The sequence below is a fragment of the Camelus bactrianus genome, chromosome 9 (assembly GCF_048773025.1).
Source record: "Camelus bactrianus isolate YW-2024 breed Bactrian camel chromosome 9, ASM4877302v1, whole genome shotgun sequence".
Classification (NCBI taxonomy): Eukaryota; Metazoa; Chordata; class Mammalia; order Artiodactyla; family Camelidae; genus Camelus; species Camelus bactrianus.
The window spans coordinates 6,804,945-6,822,996 of record NC_133547.1 but is presented as its reverse complement, the minus strand read 5'-3'; the positions used below and the strand labels follow the sequence as shown (position 1 = coordinate 6,822,996).

At 40.9% G+C, this 18,052-nt stretch overlaps 1 protein-coding gene and 1 long non-coding RNA gene across 2 annotated transcripts; both read right to left on the bottom strand.

Moving 5' to 3' along the window:
• Positions 1 to 4,671: 4,671 nt before the first annotated feature.
• LOC141578575 (uncharacterized) lies at positions 4,672 to 12,467 on the bottom strand. Its single transcript, XR_012508972.1, has 3 exons — positions 12,168 to 12,467; positions 7,736 to 7,881; positions 4,672 to 7,463 (listed from the first exon to the last, which is right to left on the bottom strand). It is a non-coding gene; the product is annotated as an uncharacterized LOC141578575 (long non-coding RNA).
• Positions 9,911 to 11,120, bottom strand: LOC105062758 (large ribosomal subunit protein uL6-like). Its single transcript, XM_010947119.3, has one exon. It carries the CDS (start codon positions 10,950 to 10,952, stop codon positions 10,350 to 10,352), a length of 603 nt encoding a protein of 200 aa, XP_010945421.1. The 5' UTR covers positions 10,953 to 11,120; the 3' UTR covers positions 9,911 to 10,349.
• Positions 12,468 to 18,052: the final 5,585 nt, after the last annotated feature.

Below are 18,052 nucleotides of genomic sequence, written 5' to 3'. Positions count from 1 at the left end.
TTAGCAAATACACAATGAAGTATTTAGGGACAAAGGGGCATGGAGTCTCCAATGTTTTCTCAAATGTTTCTGGAAAGGTAAACACATAGTAATATGAAGACAGAGAGAGTGAATGAGAAAGCAAAGGGGGCGGGAATAATGAAAACTAGGAAGTCTAGGTAAAGGATACGAAGTTTCTTGTCCAAATCTTTTTTTTAAATTGAGGTATAGTTGATATATGATATTAAATAAGTTTCAGGTTACATAGTGATTCACAATTTTGAAAGGATATATTCCATTTGGAGTTATGAAATATTGGCTGTCTTCCCTGTGTTGTACAATGAATCCTTGTAGCTCTATTTATTTCATATATAGTCGTTTGTACCTCTAACTCCCCTACCCCATCTTGCTCTTTGTGTGAGTCTTGAAACTTTCTATAAGTTCAAAATTGTCTCAGGTAAAGGTTACTCCTACCCCTCAAAAAATCCATGCTACAGCACCTACTGCTCTCATGCCTCTTTCCAAATGTCCTTCTAAATGCATTGATGAGCTTCTAAGAAAAAAGAGAAATCTCCCATCCTCTCCCTTACTCTATCCCTAAAAGAAAGAAAAAGAGAGAGAGAGAGAAAAGGATAGATACGATAGGATTCCACTGACAAGAGGTACCTTCAATAGGCAAATTCGTAGAAACAGGAAGTAGGATGGTGGTGGCCAGGGGAAGGGGTGGGGGATGGGAAGTTGTTGTTTAGTGGGTACAGAGTCCCAGAGCGAGGTGATGAAAAAGTTCTGGGGATGGATGGTGGGGATGGTTGCATAACGATGTGAATGCACTTAATGCCACTGAACTGAACACTTATAAGTAGCCAGAACAGGGAAGAGGGTATCGCTCAGTGGTAGAGTGAATTCCTAGCATGCATGAGGTCCTGGGTTCGATCCCCAGTACCTCCATTAATAAATGAACACAATTATCTTCCCCCACTCAAGAAAAGATTTTTAAAAAAATTTTAAGTAGTTAAAATGGTCAATTTTATGTTTTCTTGCCCTGCCCTGCCTCACAATAACTTGAGGTGTAGAACTGTCAGAGGAAAATGATTGTTCAAGATCTCTTTTAAAAAATTATCAAATACACACAACATAAAACTTGCTATCTGAGGCCGCCTCTCTCTCTCTCTTTGGAGACGGCCCGCACTCTGTCTATGGAGTGTGTATCTACTTTTAATCTGAGCACCCAACCCCCACACCTCGTGGCCTTTCTCTTGCCTTTCAAAGTATCTCTCTGAATAAATCTACCATTACTCAGAAAAACAAACAACAAAAAAAAAAAAAAAAAAAAAAAAAACCTTGCCATCTGAGCCATTTTCAAGTGTACAGTTCAGTAATAGAGTATATTCACATTATGGTGCGAACAATCCCTACAACTTTTTCATCTTGCAAAACAAGATGTACATATCAAACAGCAAGTCCCCATTCCCTCCTCCTCCTAGCCCCTGCCCACTACTATTCTACTTCCTTTTTCTATGAATTTCACTACTTCCATATAAGTGGAATCATACAGTACTTGTCCTTTTCTGACGGGCTTCTTTCACTTAGCAAAATGTTTTCAAGTTTCATCCATGTTATAGTAGGTGTCAGAATTTCCTTCCTTTTTTGAGGCTGAATAATATTCCATTGTGTGAATAGACTACACTGTGTCATTCACCTATCAATGAACATTTAGGTTGCTTCTGCCAGTTTTGTTTATTTTTGTTTGTTTTGGGGGGAGGTAATTAGTGATTGATTGATTTTTAGAGGAGGTACTGAGGATTGAACCCAAGACCTCATGCATGCTAAGCACACACTCTACCGCTATGCTATACCCTCCCCCCACCCATGATGAGATCTTTCAGTGTCAGAAGAACTTTTGCATCTGGGCACAAATATTCACAACTATTTGGTTTTTTGGTAATGATTAATTACTTTTCAAACAATCAACTTTCCTCTAAACATTCACTGACTACTTCGACCGCTAAAAATAGCAAGCCATGAGTTTCATAATAGTAGATTTCCCAAAACATTTGAACATTGTTTACAAATTTAATCAACAAACTTACAAATCTGGGATCTCAGATTCCCTTAAACGAGTTAGGGACCTTGAAGAGAAGGGGGGAAAAAAGTGATACAATTTTTATTATATTTTTCACAAGTCCAACATACAGATTCTTGCAAATGCATTAAATAACTTCAAGGACAGACTAATAGGACAGTAATTATCACGTTGATCAGTTTCCTTACATTAAACTGGTTACAAAAGGGCCAGCATCATGGATATAAATGGACTTCTTCAATGCCTCTATTCTGATCAAAGATTTTGGTTCAACAAGCTTGATACCTCCTCTTACCTGTGATTTTTCTTACCAGAAAAGAGTTAGGCTTTGTTCATTTACCAGCTGAGTTAACAGTTTGACAGGTTGATGGTTGAAGATTCAGGTCTGGGGTTCCTTCCAAGTTGATTCTCACCAAGCTTGAGTTTTCCAGGACAATTAGACTTTGTTGTGACCACGTGACCACATGAGTTAGGAAACTGACTTGGGTGATCCTGATTTATTTCCCACAGCTGTTTGTTCAGAGTATCATATCTTTGTAGTACAGCTTGAAGAACAGTTTCTAGGAGTCATGTCATTTTAAAAGGCTGAGAGGTGAGATTATTTAGCAGCTGTTTGTTTGGAGCCTTCCCCGTTAAATGTGTGCAGTGTTTCCTCTTTATTTTACACCCAGGTTGAGCCTGTATTCCCCCTGCTTATTCTGGTGAGGCTGTGCTGCTGTCTCTTTAGCATAACTCTCACCTTCCAAGCCTGTGACCCCTTTTGACAACTGACCAGAGTGGCAGGGAGGACCCAGCAGGAGACTGGGATGCAGGAGGAGGAGCCAAGGAACTGCTTTCCCACCTCCAGCTCCGGTCTGCATCTTCCCACAGCCACAGGCAACAATGGCTCCAGCTGCCAGTTACTTTTGGCACTTCCAGCACCAGCTAGCTGTACAGACTTGGCAAGATCTCCAGCCTCCTTGGACAGAGGTACTGTCCCCCATAGGCCATGCCCTCTTGGAGGTCAGAACACCAGATACCTGGAGCCCCCTCCCCAGAAGTCTGAGTTCTACCCTGAGAGACCACTCCTCCAAACTCCTGTGGCCCCAGGTGTTCGAGCTGCTTCTGATAATTACTGTCTCTGCTACCTCAAGGATCATGACTTGCTCAGCTAGCCTCCCGGCACATGTGTAACCAATTCCCTTTAATAAACTCCCTGTATTTTAAATACCTGGAGTGGTTTCTGTTTTCCTCTGCAGACCTAGACACCTGGTCTAGGTTTCAATTCGACTGAAAGTCTTTGGTCAATTTTGAAATCACTGCTTGTGTTTCTAATAATACTTAAGATCTACAACATTAACAATTATAACATGAACATGTTCAAATGTCTGAAGCTTTTTCCTTTAAGGATTAGAAATGAGAAAAACCAAGGCATTATTAAAAGATCAGGCAAGATTAGAAAAGAACAAAGTAGAACTTGTAGCAGGAATGAAATATACAAAGAAATGAAACTGTCACTGAGATGAAAAACTCGGAAGAGTCAAACAGTGGATTAGAAACAGCAAAAGGGAGAATTCACGAAATGAAAGGTGGAGATCAGTGTAAACCCAGAAGGCACCACTGAGAGGCAAGTTGATAGAAAATTGAAGAAAAAAATTAGAGATGTGGAAGGTAGAATTAAAAGGTTCAATAAGCTTCTAGAAGAAAATGTAGAGATGAACGGAGAAGTAAGCTTTGAGAAGATAATGGCTGAGCACTTCAAAAATTGATGAAAGAAGGATTTCTCAGATGTAAGAAGCAGAATATGTCAAAGGATAAAAGTAACGCATATCGAGATGTATTCTAGTGAATCTGCAGAACACCAGAGACAGAGACACCACACTTAAAAAGCCAGGCGGGGTGGAAAACTTGCCTACAAAGGACAGACAATTCGACTGACAATCAACTTGTTAATAGCAACCATGGAAGCTAGAACTCGGTGGTACAGTATCTCCAATGAACCGAGAGAAAATAACTGTAAATTCAGACTTGAGTGGAAGCCACACCACCTTCAAAAAATTAGGACAAAATAAAAACATTATCAGACAAAGAAAAACTGGAAAATGAACCCTAAGGGGACTCACTGGTTCTTTGGGGGCTTCCTGCTCACAGGTCTTCCCAGTGAACAGATTTTATAGATGATACACATATGGGTATAGGTGTAGTTATAGAGCTCACACTGTATATTACATAGGCACAAACAATGTATATATTATATGTTGTGTGTGTATTATGTATATACATATGTATACATACATACATCTATATATTAGATATACACATACACACATATATGGATACTAGGTGAATGTACACTTATGCATTTCCATGTCTGTTTATGTATATTGAAAACCATGTATTTACAATGATATACCCAAGTCCAACACCTCGAGTTTTCTCACTTTCCATATGTATCCCCTCCTTCCTTGGCAATGAGAAATCTGACTTCCGTTTTCCTTAATTTACTTATTTGATCAATTCCCCTGTATGTGACCTCACCCCCACCCACACTCTCATCCCCCGGCTGGGGTTTTCGCTCCCCAAGCCAATGGGCCCCCTCTTCCAGCACAAACACCTTATGCCCCCCACTTGGACACCCCTACTCTGCTGAGTTGCTCTAGGGGTAGATGCCCTCATTACCAACCCTAAGATCCCGACACGCCATTCTGGGCCACTGTCCCCACCCCATACTGGCCTTGCCGGCTTCACACGAGGGCCTTAGGACTATATTGCTCAGGAAGAAAAGGAAGCAGAAGAGGAAGAACGTCTGCTCCTATTTCATGCATTTAAACATGTTAGTGTTTTCTTTTACGGCTTCTGGATTTTGAATCATAATTCAAAGGTTTTCTACACACCCAGGTTATAAAAGAATTTTGCAATGTTTACTTTTCATTCTTTTTCGTTTCCTGTTTTACATTGAAATCTGATCCATTTGGAGTGTATTCAGCATATTATTTTTTCTGTTCCTTTCTTCTATTAGGTGGATGGGGTTTACTTTATTCCCTCTTTTTTCATATAGGTTTTGTTTTATCATTATTTTTTCTAATGGAGGTGCTGGGGATGGAAGCCAGGACCTCATGCATGCTGGGCATTCACTCCTACTGAGCTATACCCTTCCCCCATTTTTATTTTTTTAATTCAAAGTTATATACTCACACAGCAAAGTCATAAAGTGCTCTGTTCTGTTTAAACTTCCGCATCCTGGGAGGAGGGTATAGCTCAGCGGTAGAGCACATGTTTAGCATGCACAAGGTCCTGGGTTCAATCCCCAGAACCTCCATTAAAATAACTAACTAAACAAGCCTAATTACCTCCCCCCCACCAAAAAAAAAGGCAAATAAATAAATAAATAAACTTCCACACCTTGTCCCTTTAGCAATGGGTCCCTGTAATTAGTGAAAGCAACATTAGTCACTGAGGCAGATGAGCTCTGAGATAGCGGACAACTGATTTTTACTTCTTGTTCATGTAAAGTTCAATCAGCAGAGAGAAGAGGGCCAGGAAACAAGGGTGATGCAGGGGAGTTGCCTTAACATGCATTTCCCAAGGTCTCCCTGGCTATAGCAACCAAGCTCCAAAATGGACCCCAGTCATCCCACTTCTTGATAGCCACATGCGGGCTAGTCCCCTCCCACTATGTACTAGAGTTGGTCCGTGTGACCAATAGCCAGTGACAGAGGTGATGGGGTATCACTTCTGAGACTGGGTTATAAAGACCATGGCTTCCATCTTGGGCTCTTTCTCGAGTTCTCATCACTTGCTCTGGGGGAAGTTAGCTGTTGCAGCCAAACAGCCTATGGAGATGCCATCAGACAGAGAAGAACTGAGGCCTCCAGCCAACAGCCATGGGAGTGGAGTGGACTCCTCTAGCCCCAGCGGAACCTTCAGATGACTGCAGCCCTGGCTAACAGCGTGACTGAACCCTCATGGGAAGGCCTGAGCCAAAACCACCCAGCTGAAGCTGTTCTCAATTCCTGACCTTCAGAAACTATGTGACATAATAAATGTTTGTAATTTTGAGCTGTGAGGAATTTGGGGGTCAACATGTTACACAGCAATATATAATTAATGACACAAACTACTATATACAAAGATAATAAGGTCCTACTGTATAGCACAGGGAACTATATTAATAGCTTGTAAGAATCTATAATAAAAAGAATATGAAAAAGTATATATATAATATATACGTAAAACTGAATCACTATGCTGTACACCAGAAACTAACATAACATTATAAATCATCTATACTTCAGTTTAAAAAAAAGACTCATCCATGTTGTAGCATATGCCTAGATTTCTCATTTTTGAGAGCCAATAAATTCCCTTTTGGGATTCAAAAAAAATAGATAACTAATGCACTAGCATCCACATTTAATCAGCAGGTGAGAAGGGAAAGATGGACACATGGGGAGATTTTTATGAACCAGACCTGGAAGTGAAGCAGAGCTCTCTTGCCTGTATTTCATTGTCCAGAACCAGTCACATGACCCCGTTCTCATGCAAGGAAGGCTGGGAAATGTAGTCTTTCCGTGGACATTAAGGAAGGGGAAGGAGGGAGGGTAGAGCTCAGTGGTAGAGCATGTACTTAGCATGCACCAGGTCCTGGGTTCGATCCCCAGGACCGCCATTAAATAAATAAATAAATAAATAAATAAATAAATAAATAAATAAATAAGAGCTTAATTACCTCCCCTGCCAAATAAATAAATATAAATAAATAAAAGGAAGGGGAGCACAAATTCTTGAGGGTCAGTTTACTTCTCTGCCGCCAACAGTCCTCTGCCTGGGGAATTCCTCTCCATCATGACCCCATTCAAGTGTCACCTTTTGGGGGAGAACTTTCTCAATCCATCAGCCCACACCACCCCTCAATGACAACACTCATTCTACTAGATTCTCACTGAAATGTGTGAAACTGGGGTTAGGGTTGGGTTTGCCACTAAACACATCTGATTCACTATGCGTCTCCATCCTCCCCCGAACCCTGCTTCCTGGGGCATTAAAAGTGTGTTTCAGTGTTGCTTCTGGGATGTTTTCCCAAGCTGCTGATCTCCACTCAGCAAACTGTGAGGCCAGTACTTCTGATGTCCACACACAAGCAGGCCACGAAAACTTAGATGACCCCATGGGTGATAAGGGCTATCCCTACTTCAGAGATGTTGAAACGCGCCCCTCAGACTGATGAAGAAGGACATATCAGATGTTCTGCCTGTTTGATTCCTTTTGTCCTTTCCTGGTATCCAGGCTAGCAGGCAGCTGCTTTAACTGTGCAAGACAGGGCTGCAAATGAGAGCATCCTTATTTTGAAACACTCAGCAGGAAAAAGTTCAACTGGGGTTGAAATCCATTTGCCTTATGACAGGAACTGTCAACATTACTTCTGTCAATGAAAGAAAAGAGAAAGCTGTTTATTTTTAAACTTTGATTTCTTCCATAATACATACATAAAACTTCGGTGTATGGTATATTCCTTTCCTAAGGTTGCTGTACCAAATTACTATTAATTGAGAGCCTTAAAATAACAACAACAAAAAAGTATTCTCTCACAGTACTGGAGACAGAGGTCCAAAATCAGAATCACCAGGTCGAAATCGAGGTATGGACAGGGCAATGCTCCCTCTGGAGGCTCTTAGGGGAGAATCTGCTCCTTACCTCCTGCAGCTTCTAATGGTTACCGGAATTGCTTGGCTCGTGATCACACGACTCCAGTCTTCAAGGCCAGCATCTTCAAATCTCTCTCTGCTCCATCTTCACATCATCATCTCTTCTGTGTGTATCAAGTATCCCTCTGCCTGTATCTTGTAAGGATACAAGTGATTACATTTAGAACCTGCCCAGATAACCCAGGATACCCACCTATCTCAGGATCCCTCATTTAATCAGATTTGCAATGAACTCTTTTTACATGCTCTACCACTGAGCTACACCCTCCCCCAGAGACTTAAACATGAGGCAAGACACTGCAAACTTCCTAGAAGAAAACATAGGCAAAACATTTTCTGACATAAATCTTAGCAATGTTGTCCTAGGGCAGTCTACCCAGGCAATAGAAATCAAAGCAAAAATAAACAAATGGGGTCTAATTACACTGATAAGGGAGTGGGAAGGGATGAACTGGGACTCCGAGATTTTCAGTAGTTAATATACTACTATATACAAAATAGATAAACAAGTTTCTTCTATATAGCTCAGGGAACTATATTCAATATCTTATAGTAACCTATAATGAAAAAGAATATGAAAAGGAATACATGTATGTATATGCATGACTGAAACATTATGCTGTACACCAGAAATTGACACAACATTGTAACCTGACTAAATGTCAATTAAAATAATAATAATATAAAAAGAAGTAATTATGAAGCAAACGCCTGAAGCACCAGCATTCAGGTTAAGCAGTATATTGTCTCCCCCCAAGTCCTTCACACACACACACACACACACACACACACACACACACACACACACACACGAGGAAAACTGCTATAAATTCTAATCAGGAGAAAATACTAGACAGATTAAAATTCAGGAGCAAAGACAAAACATTCAGCCAATATTCTTCAAAACTGTCAAGGTCATGAAAGACAAGGAAAAACTGAAAACTCAGAAATTGGAGGAAAATAAGAACATGTGACAATTCTATGCAATGTGGCATCCTGGGTCGATTTTGGAACAGAAAAAGGACAACTGTGGAAAAACTGATGAAATTCAAATAAAGCCTGTAGTTGAGTTAATAGTATTGTACTGTTAATTTATTACTTTTGACAAATAAACCGTAGTTATTAAGGTGTTTACATTAAGGGAAACTGGGCCAAGGGTATAGGAGCTTTCTGTACTAGGTTGGCAACTTATCTTTGTAAATATGAAGTTATTCCAAATCTAAAAGCTTCTGGGTTGGTAACACGTGGAGGTAATTACTGCAAGAGAGGTGTCGCTTCCCCATCCTCCCATAGAGTTTAAATCATCCCTGGATTACTTATAAGACCTAATACAATGTAAATAGTTCTAAATACACTGTAAATACTATGTAAATAGTTGACAGCCAAGTTTTGCTTTGGGGAAATTTCTGGATTTTTTTTTTTTTTCGAATTTTTTCCATCCACAGATTGGTTGAATCAGTGGCTGCAGAATTCCCAGCTAGGGAACGCTTTTCAAAGAGGGAAGTAACACAAAACAGCATGAAAAAAAAAATCTCACAAAGCAACGTAGAGTGAAAGAAGTCCTATTTTATTTCTTTTGGTCCTCTCATCCATGGCTGGTAGGGGTGTGAAGCAATACATCTAGTCTATCGGCAAATCCCGTTGTTCCAACCTTCAACATGCACCAGAATCCAATCACTTCTTGCTCTTCCCCCCAGTGACCACCCTGGTTCGGCTGCCATCACCGCCAACCTGGGCTCTTCAGTCTCCACTCGGGAAACTCCCGGCTTCCGCCCTCGCCTCCCTCTGTTGGTTCCCTCATGCGGCCACCAGAGGGCGCCTGTTCCCATTTACAGAGGGTCAGTTTCCTTTTTGGCTCCGTGCTTATTCCTGGAAAAGTTTAACTGCTCACATTGATTTTACAAGGCTCTGAAGGAGCTGGCTCGACTACACCCTGCCCTCTTATTCCACCCTCTCCTGCCTCGCTCAATCTGTTCCAGACACGCTGGCCTCCTCCAAGTTCCTGGAACACATAAGGCACCCTCTAGCCTCAGGGCCTTTGCACTGGCTGTTCGCTAGGCTTGGAATGCTCTTCCCTGGGACGCCCACAAGGTTCACTCCTCACCTGCCTTAGGCAGCCGCTCCAATGCCACTTTCTACTGGGGATTAGATATCAAGGAATTATTGTTACTTTCATTAGGTGTGTAAAGGGATTGACAGCAGAGAATGTCTTCCTTGTTGGAAACAACCGAAGTGTAGAGTGGGGAGCAAAGATGGCTGAAACTGACTCACCTGGTTCAGCAGATATAGAAATATAAGACCAAAGAAGTGCTGTGGCAAAATGTGGCAAATTGCTGAATGCTCTCTGTAGATGTAGGTGTGAACTGTACTATTCTTTCTACTTTTCTGTATATTTGACATTTTTCATAAGAAAAAGGGCTTTCTAAAAATTTTTTCTTTTTTTTTCTTTTTTGGGGGGTGGGAATTAGTTTGGTTTGTTCATTTATTTATTTATTTGTTTGTTTTTCCCAATCAACACAGCTTTTGTTGTATCCTTAATATATCACAAATGAATCTGAAGAATCATCTGTCATCTTGCTTTCTGTACCTGGACAACTTGGATATTATTCATCAGCCTGCTGAATTGTTCCTTTTTCAGAAACATAGATACCATCCAAAAATTTTCTGATATCCTTGTTTTTATCTGTTGTGGCTTGCTGAATCAAAGCAGCTGAAGTTGATACCAGTTCAATGTCTTTTCCCTCAAGAACTAACTCATCTTTCTGAGCTTGAGATACTGAACAAGCAACACCTGGCCTCATTCGAACCCCGCGTATGTATTTTTCACCCAAGAAATTTCGGATTTCAACAAGCGAACCATTCTCCCGAATAACGACTTTGATGGGGACGCGAGCATGCACAGACCTCACCTTGTAACAGATGCCCAGTTTAACACCCTTGGTCGTGTTCTGTACATGACTACAGATAGAAAAGAACTGGCTACAGTTCGCACTATTTCCCCACCGCTTGTCAACCTGGAGCCTCTTCTTTTTCTTTCCAAGGAGACTGAGTTCTACATTGATGTGATTGAAGTCCCTCCGCAGGGTGCCTCTGGGGCCCTTCACAATAACTGTGTGTCCCTTCAAAGTGGTGGCGACATTTTCTGGAATGTCGACAGTCTGAGTCCTGATAACAGATTTTCGCAGGAGATGCGGCAAAGAGCTCATTTATTTATTTTTAACGGAGGCACGGGGGATTGAATCCAGGACCTTGTACATGCTAAGCATGTGCTCTACCACTGAGCTATGCCCTCCCACAAAAGGGTTTTAAATGACACCTAAGTGAGACCTTTCCTGACCACAGTATTTAAAAGTGTACTCCTTCCAATACCCCATCGTCTCTCCCTGCTTCGTTTTTCCCATAGCACTCGTCTCTGTTTAACATCCATCCACCCATCCAAGCTTTTATATACTTTATAATAAATACATAAATGTAAATGTATAAATATATTACACTTTATGCTTTACAAATGTCCTTCATAATATATAATACCTAAACATATTATACTGAATAGTATATAAGTATATAAATATACTTACATATATATACTTTATAATATACAAATGCATACTTTACAAGAAATATAATATAAATATATAATACAGAAATATATTTATGTAAATATAAATACCATAATATTAATAATACAATTGTATTTAATTATAATAATTAATACATAATACGATAGAAAGTATATAGTTTGTAAGGTTGATTTTACCAGTGTGCAGTATGTCTTTCTTTTTTAAGTGGAGGTACTGGGGATTGAACCCAGGACCTCGTGCATGCTAAGCATGCGCTCTACCACTGAGCTATAACCTCCTCCCTATAGTACCTACTCTTACTCCCTGCTGGAACCCCAGTCCCAGCCCAGGGCCTGCCAGTCAGCAGGCTCTTAAACGTTAGTGGCATGAATGAATTCCCTTTCCTGGGTCTCAGAGCAGGCTCAAAGGTCCCTGGAGGCAGAGAGTTGCTTCACCAGGGATGTTAGGATGCCCAAGGGCCAAGGCCCCTGTTTCCTCTGCTCCGTGTGGGTCTAGCTCGGCCCGCCAACTTTCAATGCCTGGAGTTGCGGCACCTCTGATGCCCCAGAGTCTCCCGGGCACTGCCTGGTCCCAGACTGTGCCAGGCATGACTGTCCGAATTAATCTCCCAACAAGCCCATGAGTGAGGTGCTATTATTATTCCCATTTTATAGACAGGGAAACTGAGGCCCTGGGGGATCACTTTGACCAATCCACACATCTAGACAACAGAGGAGTTAAGGTTTTAACCCCTACACAGTTTAGCTTCCAAGTCCACGTTCTTCACCACTGAACATTACCTCCTGGGGACGGCACAGGGAGGGAGGCAGATGAAGTCTAACGTGCTATGCACTCTCTTACCTTTACTAAATTTAGTTTCTTGGAAGAAATATTTCCTGGCCACTGGGACTTGAGTATGTGTGTGGAGAGAGATCTCATCAGCCCTCCCTGGCCGCTGGAACTGTCCACCTCCCAGTAGAGAAGACCCAGTGCTTCGGCCGCCCACCTGGGTCACTTTAAACCCGGCGGGTCCTGAGGCCTCGTCCACCTGCATCTGCAGATTTCCACAGACCCAGAGTCGTGACCATCTGTTCACCAAGCACCCTCGCTGCCTCTGTCCACTGCCTCCTGCAAGCTCCGCTGAGCTGGTGGCAGACAGCGACCACCCCCCAGGAGCTGAAGGTCCGCGCGGGGGAGTCTGGGATCCCAAGCCTAGCGACCACTGACCTCATGAGGTTTCAGCCATTTGATTGGCTACGTGGTCTGCTAGCTTCTATGTCATCTGAGGAATGGGCAGTGTGGGCTGGAAGAGGGATTCTTCATCAGGAGTTACAGATCAGGGCTGGGCTCCCAAACCTTTTGAAATCACATGCGAAATTGGACATATAGCCTAAGCATTTGTGTAAGATATGGGCGCGGGTTGGGGTGGGGGAGAGACACTCTGGGTTACCCAAACCCTTATACTGGAGTAACCCCCGACAGGGGACCTCTGAATCTTACTTAGCATTGCCGTCTGTAAATGGAGATGAGAGAATTACTGTAATCTCGGTGCCTAGTACCCTTTCAGAGAAAGTCTCGGGAAACTGCTAGCTATCATTTGATTATTACGTTCTGAACATTTAACGTGTGTGTGTGTGTGTGTGTGTGTGTGTGTGTGCGCGCGAGCATGCGTGTGGTAAAACTAATGTAACATAAAATTCACTATTTTAGCTATTTTATTTTATTGAGGAGGAGGAATTAGGTTTATTTCTTTATTTTATTTTATTTTATTTTATTTTATTTTATTTTATTTTATCTTAATGGAGGATGGAACTCAGGACCTTGAGCATGCTAAGACCACGCTTTATCACTGAGCTATACTTGCCGGCCCTTTAGCTATTTTAAAGTGTACAATTCAGTGGCATTTAGTACATTCACAAAGTTGTGCCACTGTCACAGCTATCTAGTTCCAGAACATCTCATCATCCCAAAAGGAAACCTTGTAGCCATTAAATAGTCACTTTCCTCCCTCCCACAAACCACTAATCTGGTTTCTGTCTCTATAAATTAACCTACTCTGGAGATTTCACATCAATGGAATCATACAATGTGTGGCCTTTTGTGTCTGGTTTCTTTCACTTAGCTTGATGTTTTCAGGGTTCATTTGTGTTGTAGCCTGTGTGAGTACTTCATTTCTTCCTTTTGTAGGCTGAAAAATTTCCACCATATGGATAGATTATATTTTGTTTATCCACTCATCCCATGATGGTCGTTTGGGTTGTTTCCCCCTTTGGGCTACTATAAATAATGCTATTTAATTTCATATATAGGTTTTTGTTTGAAAGCCTGTTTTTAACTTGTAGTTTTTGGAGGTATATACCTAGGAGTGCAGTTGCTGGATCATATGGTAATTCTGTTTATCCTCTTAAAGAGCTGCCAAACTGTGTTCCCCAGCAGCTGCTCTATTTTACAAGTTTGCATTTCCATCAGCAAAGCATAAGAGTTCGCATTTCTCCACACCCTCACCAACGCTTGTTTTCCTTTTTTTGTTGTTGTTATTGCCATCCTAGCAGGTGTGAAGTGTTGTTTCATTGTGGCTTTGATCTACATTTACATCCTTAATGATTGTGTGTTGAGTATTTTCATATATGTGTCAGCCATTTGTATATCTTCTTTGGAGAAATGTCTATTTAAGTCTTTGTCCATTTTTAAGTTTGAGTTGCCTCTCTGTTACTAAGTTGTAGGAGTCTATATATTCTGAATATTAGACCTATATCAGATATATGATTTGCAAATATTTTTCCTACTCTGTCGGGATGCCTTTTCATTCTCTTGTTAGTGTCACTTGTTGGACCAAGTTTTTAGTTTTAATTTATCTAATTATCTAATTTATCTATTTTTTTCTTCTGTTGCCCGTTCTTTGGGTGTCCCATCTAAGAAACCATTGCCAAATTGAAAGTAATGACAATTCAGCCCTATGTTTTTTTCTAAGAGTTTTATAGTTTTAGCTCTTATATTTAGGCATTTGATGGTTTGAGTTCATTTTTGTATGATGTAGGCTAGACTTCAGTCTTTCGCATGTGCATACCCAGTTATTGTTTTTTGTTGGGTAGGAGATAATTAGATGTATTTATTTACTTATTTATTTTTTAAATGGGGGTACTGGGAATGGAACCCAGGACCTCATGCTCACTAAGCAGGCACTCTACCACTAAGCTGTACCCTCCCCCTTCAAGCCAGTGTTTCCAAACAATCCTAAAAAGTGTCTTCCCAAACAGGTGTCCTTCCAGGTGTTTGAAAATTTTTATAGTGCCATAAAAAGGTTTTAACCAATCACACAATGAAAACTGCTGGAAGTCTTTCAGGATGCTCCCACCATAAATCGCCTTTTCCCTCTTCCCGCCTTTGAGACTGTATCCCAAAACTGGCCACCAGATGGCGCTAGATTCATTTCGCAGCTGCACCTGAGGCCAGAGCTGGCTGTGATGGGGTTACCATTTAAGCTGAGATTTATTTACCGTTTACTTTAAATATGGTTTTTCTTTTTCTCAACTTAACCTTATTCTTCATTACTTTTTCTTATAACAAGGAATATATATATTTTCCTCTTATTATCATGTTTATATGTTACTAGGTGCTTCTGCATAAAACATAATTAATTTTTATCAATTTCTTTGATTGGTTATTACTCAGAATTGGTGCTTAGCATTCACAGTTAGACCAAATCTGATTTTTTGGACTTATTACTTATTGTCCTATTTTAGAAACCAAGAAAAATGTTTGTATCCAAAAGCATGACTGTTGAACATGATTAGTGGAATTGAGGCATTTACAGCTTCCGAAAATCAAAGCTACAAAAAAACATTTTATTATATATAAATCCAAGAACTTTCTGTGAATCTTGCAGAATTTTGATTAAATTAAATGAAGATTCACATTTTTGTTCTTTCCGTTCCTTGTATATTTACTATTTTCAAATGAAGAACCTTCTTAAGCATGAAGATCACAAAATATTTTGAAAAAAATCAATTTTCTGAAGCTATTAAGGGCTACAGTCCTCTAAGTATTGCATAATTAAATACACTTAATCTTTACAAATATTCATTTCCCCCAGAATTCGACAACTTTTTGAATAAAGCCAGAAAATCAGAAGCACAAGACAAATTCTGTTGTCAAAAATAACAAGAGCAATTTTATAGCACTGTCTACATGCCAGGCCCTGTTCTAAGCACTTTACATTTAATAATTCATTTAATCCTTAGTATAGCCTTAATGGTTGAGTACGATTATCCTCTTTTTAAACATGAGAAAACTGAGACTCAGAGAGGTGCACTGACTTCCCCAAGGTCACACAGCTGTTAGCTTGTTAAAAAACAGTTGATCTCTGAGGAGGCAACGTAAAAGGGTTCTCTGAAATGCGAATGTGTGTATCCCAATAATTCTCATCTTCACCCTAAGTGTCTCATTTGCAATGAAAAGTGGTCAAATGAAGCAAGAATGCTATGTAAGCCTGCTGGCATCTTCCAACAGAATGTCTGTTTCACACAGAAAAGGCCTGGGCCATTTTAAAATGTCTACAAATGCAAAACAAGAAACAAAGTTCTTTTATGTGATAAGCTGCAATCCTATCAGATCTGTTGCTTATTTTGTTATTTAACCAACACTCACATCAGCTTGCTAAGCGCCAGGCATTGTCCGTGGACAACAAACAAAGTTCTTTTATGCGATAAGCTGTAAGCATTAGCTCTGTTGCTTATTTTGTTATTTAACCAACACTCACATCAGCTTGCTAAGCGCCAGGCATTGTCCGTGGACAGCAGCTCTCAAAATCTTTGGCCCTGAGACCAATTGACACTCTTTTTTCTTTTTCTAACAGAGGCACTGGGGGTTGAATTCAGGACCTCGCGCATGATAAGCAGGGGCTTTACCACTGCCTGTACTCCCATCCCTGACTTTACACTCTTAAAAATCACCGAGGACCCTTAAGAGCTTTAATTAATGTGGGTAACATCTATCAATGTTTAGAGGATTAGAAATACAACAGGAAATTAACAAAATATTCATTAATTCATTTAAAAGTCACAATATTTATCAACTATATTTTGATTTTTTAAGTAAAGTAAAAATCACAATACTTAATCTATTGCACATTATATTTCTCTGTTTAATCCTAGTTGCTGCTGCATCAAGTGACTTTCAAAAACTGGATTTGCCTCTCTGAGCCTCAGTTTCCTTGGGAGGGACTCTGCCTTCTTTATCTCATAACAATGGCTACTTGCCCTTTCCTGATCAGTCCCTTAGGATTCAAATCTAAGATAAAAATCTGGCTGAGGTCTTTATCTGGGGCCCAGTCACTAGCCAGCAACTGAATTGGTTGCTAGAGTCAGGGATTCTCCCTGGATGCAATCAGCACTGATCACCGGGAGATACAGGGAAGCAAAGAAGCTTTTGGCTGCAAGTCACACACACAACACACACACACACACACACACAAACACACACACACACACATTGCTGTACACAGAAACTACCACAACATTGCAAATGAACTCTACTTCAATTTTTTTTAAATAACTAAAAAAGAAAAAAGATTAAAAAAGAAAAACACAATTGCAAATAACAAAAGACAGATGACCTGACAAACATGGCTTAAATGGGTTTTTGCTTTGCATTTTTTTTTTTTTAACAAAACAACCCAGACATCAGAGGTTTCATGGTGGGACCAGCCCTGGGATCTTATCTTTGTGTCCTGCCTCCTTCAGTGTGTGGGCAATTGCCACTCTTGGGCATGAAATGGCTGCAGCTGCTCCAACCATCACACCTGCAGGTAATCATAGGCAAAACAGAAAAGGAAGAAAAGAAGAAGGCACCCTTCCTGGGTGTTTCATCAAGGAAAGAGCTTTCCCAGAGACCAGAAGACAAATTTCCCCTTGTGTCCTGTTGGCCCGTGGCCTTCCCTTGAGCAATCGTTGACAAAAGAGAATGAGGGGGCGTGGCAATGGTTGGCTGCTGCGAGTGATTGCTGGATATACCACAGAGACTGCCCAATAGTCCCACAGGGCCTCCCTCCAAAAACTAGGCATGACTGCGTTAGATAGATAAGTGGGGGCACTGGGCAGATAGGTGGAGGAGAGGGAGGATGGTCCGGAAGGTGGCATTATGCCCACCTGCAGCACAAAGGGGCTTTACTTCTTCTAAATGAGCGCCAGCAAGAAGCCAGTTAGAACACGACATGCTCAACTGCTCCACAGTGAGGACTTAACAGGACATGACCCAGTGCTCACAGTAATATAATTAACATTGCAGTTTAGGCGCCCCACCACCACCCCATGGGTTTTTCTGTGTACACCATGGTAAGGACATGTGCAAAGGGGCCAAATATGACTAAGCGTTCCAGGGGCAAGAGCCGTCAATCAGTCAAAAGACCACCTCTAAGCCAGGATATAAGAGAACAGGCAGACAAAGACCGCTGCTTTTCCTCCCTTGATCACCCTGCCTCCCGTTCTTGGAGGTGTACTTTTCCTCTTTTAAATAGATCCTTTAAAATCTTTTGCTACACAGTGCACCATCTCCGGACTGTAATCGAATCTTTTGGGTATGACAAAAACAAGGGTCTTTTCCCATTTCCTTTTGGGATAACACCTGGTCCTAATGCCCTGCTCTTTTGACACTTCCACACAGCAATTGTTAAGGTGTGTATGTGTGAAATGGCCAAGATTAGGAGACATGGCAGGACACAGAGAGATAACAGGGCTTACATTGTATGG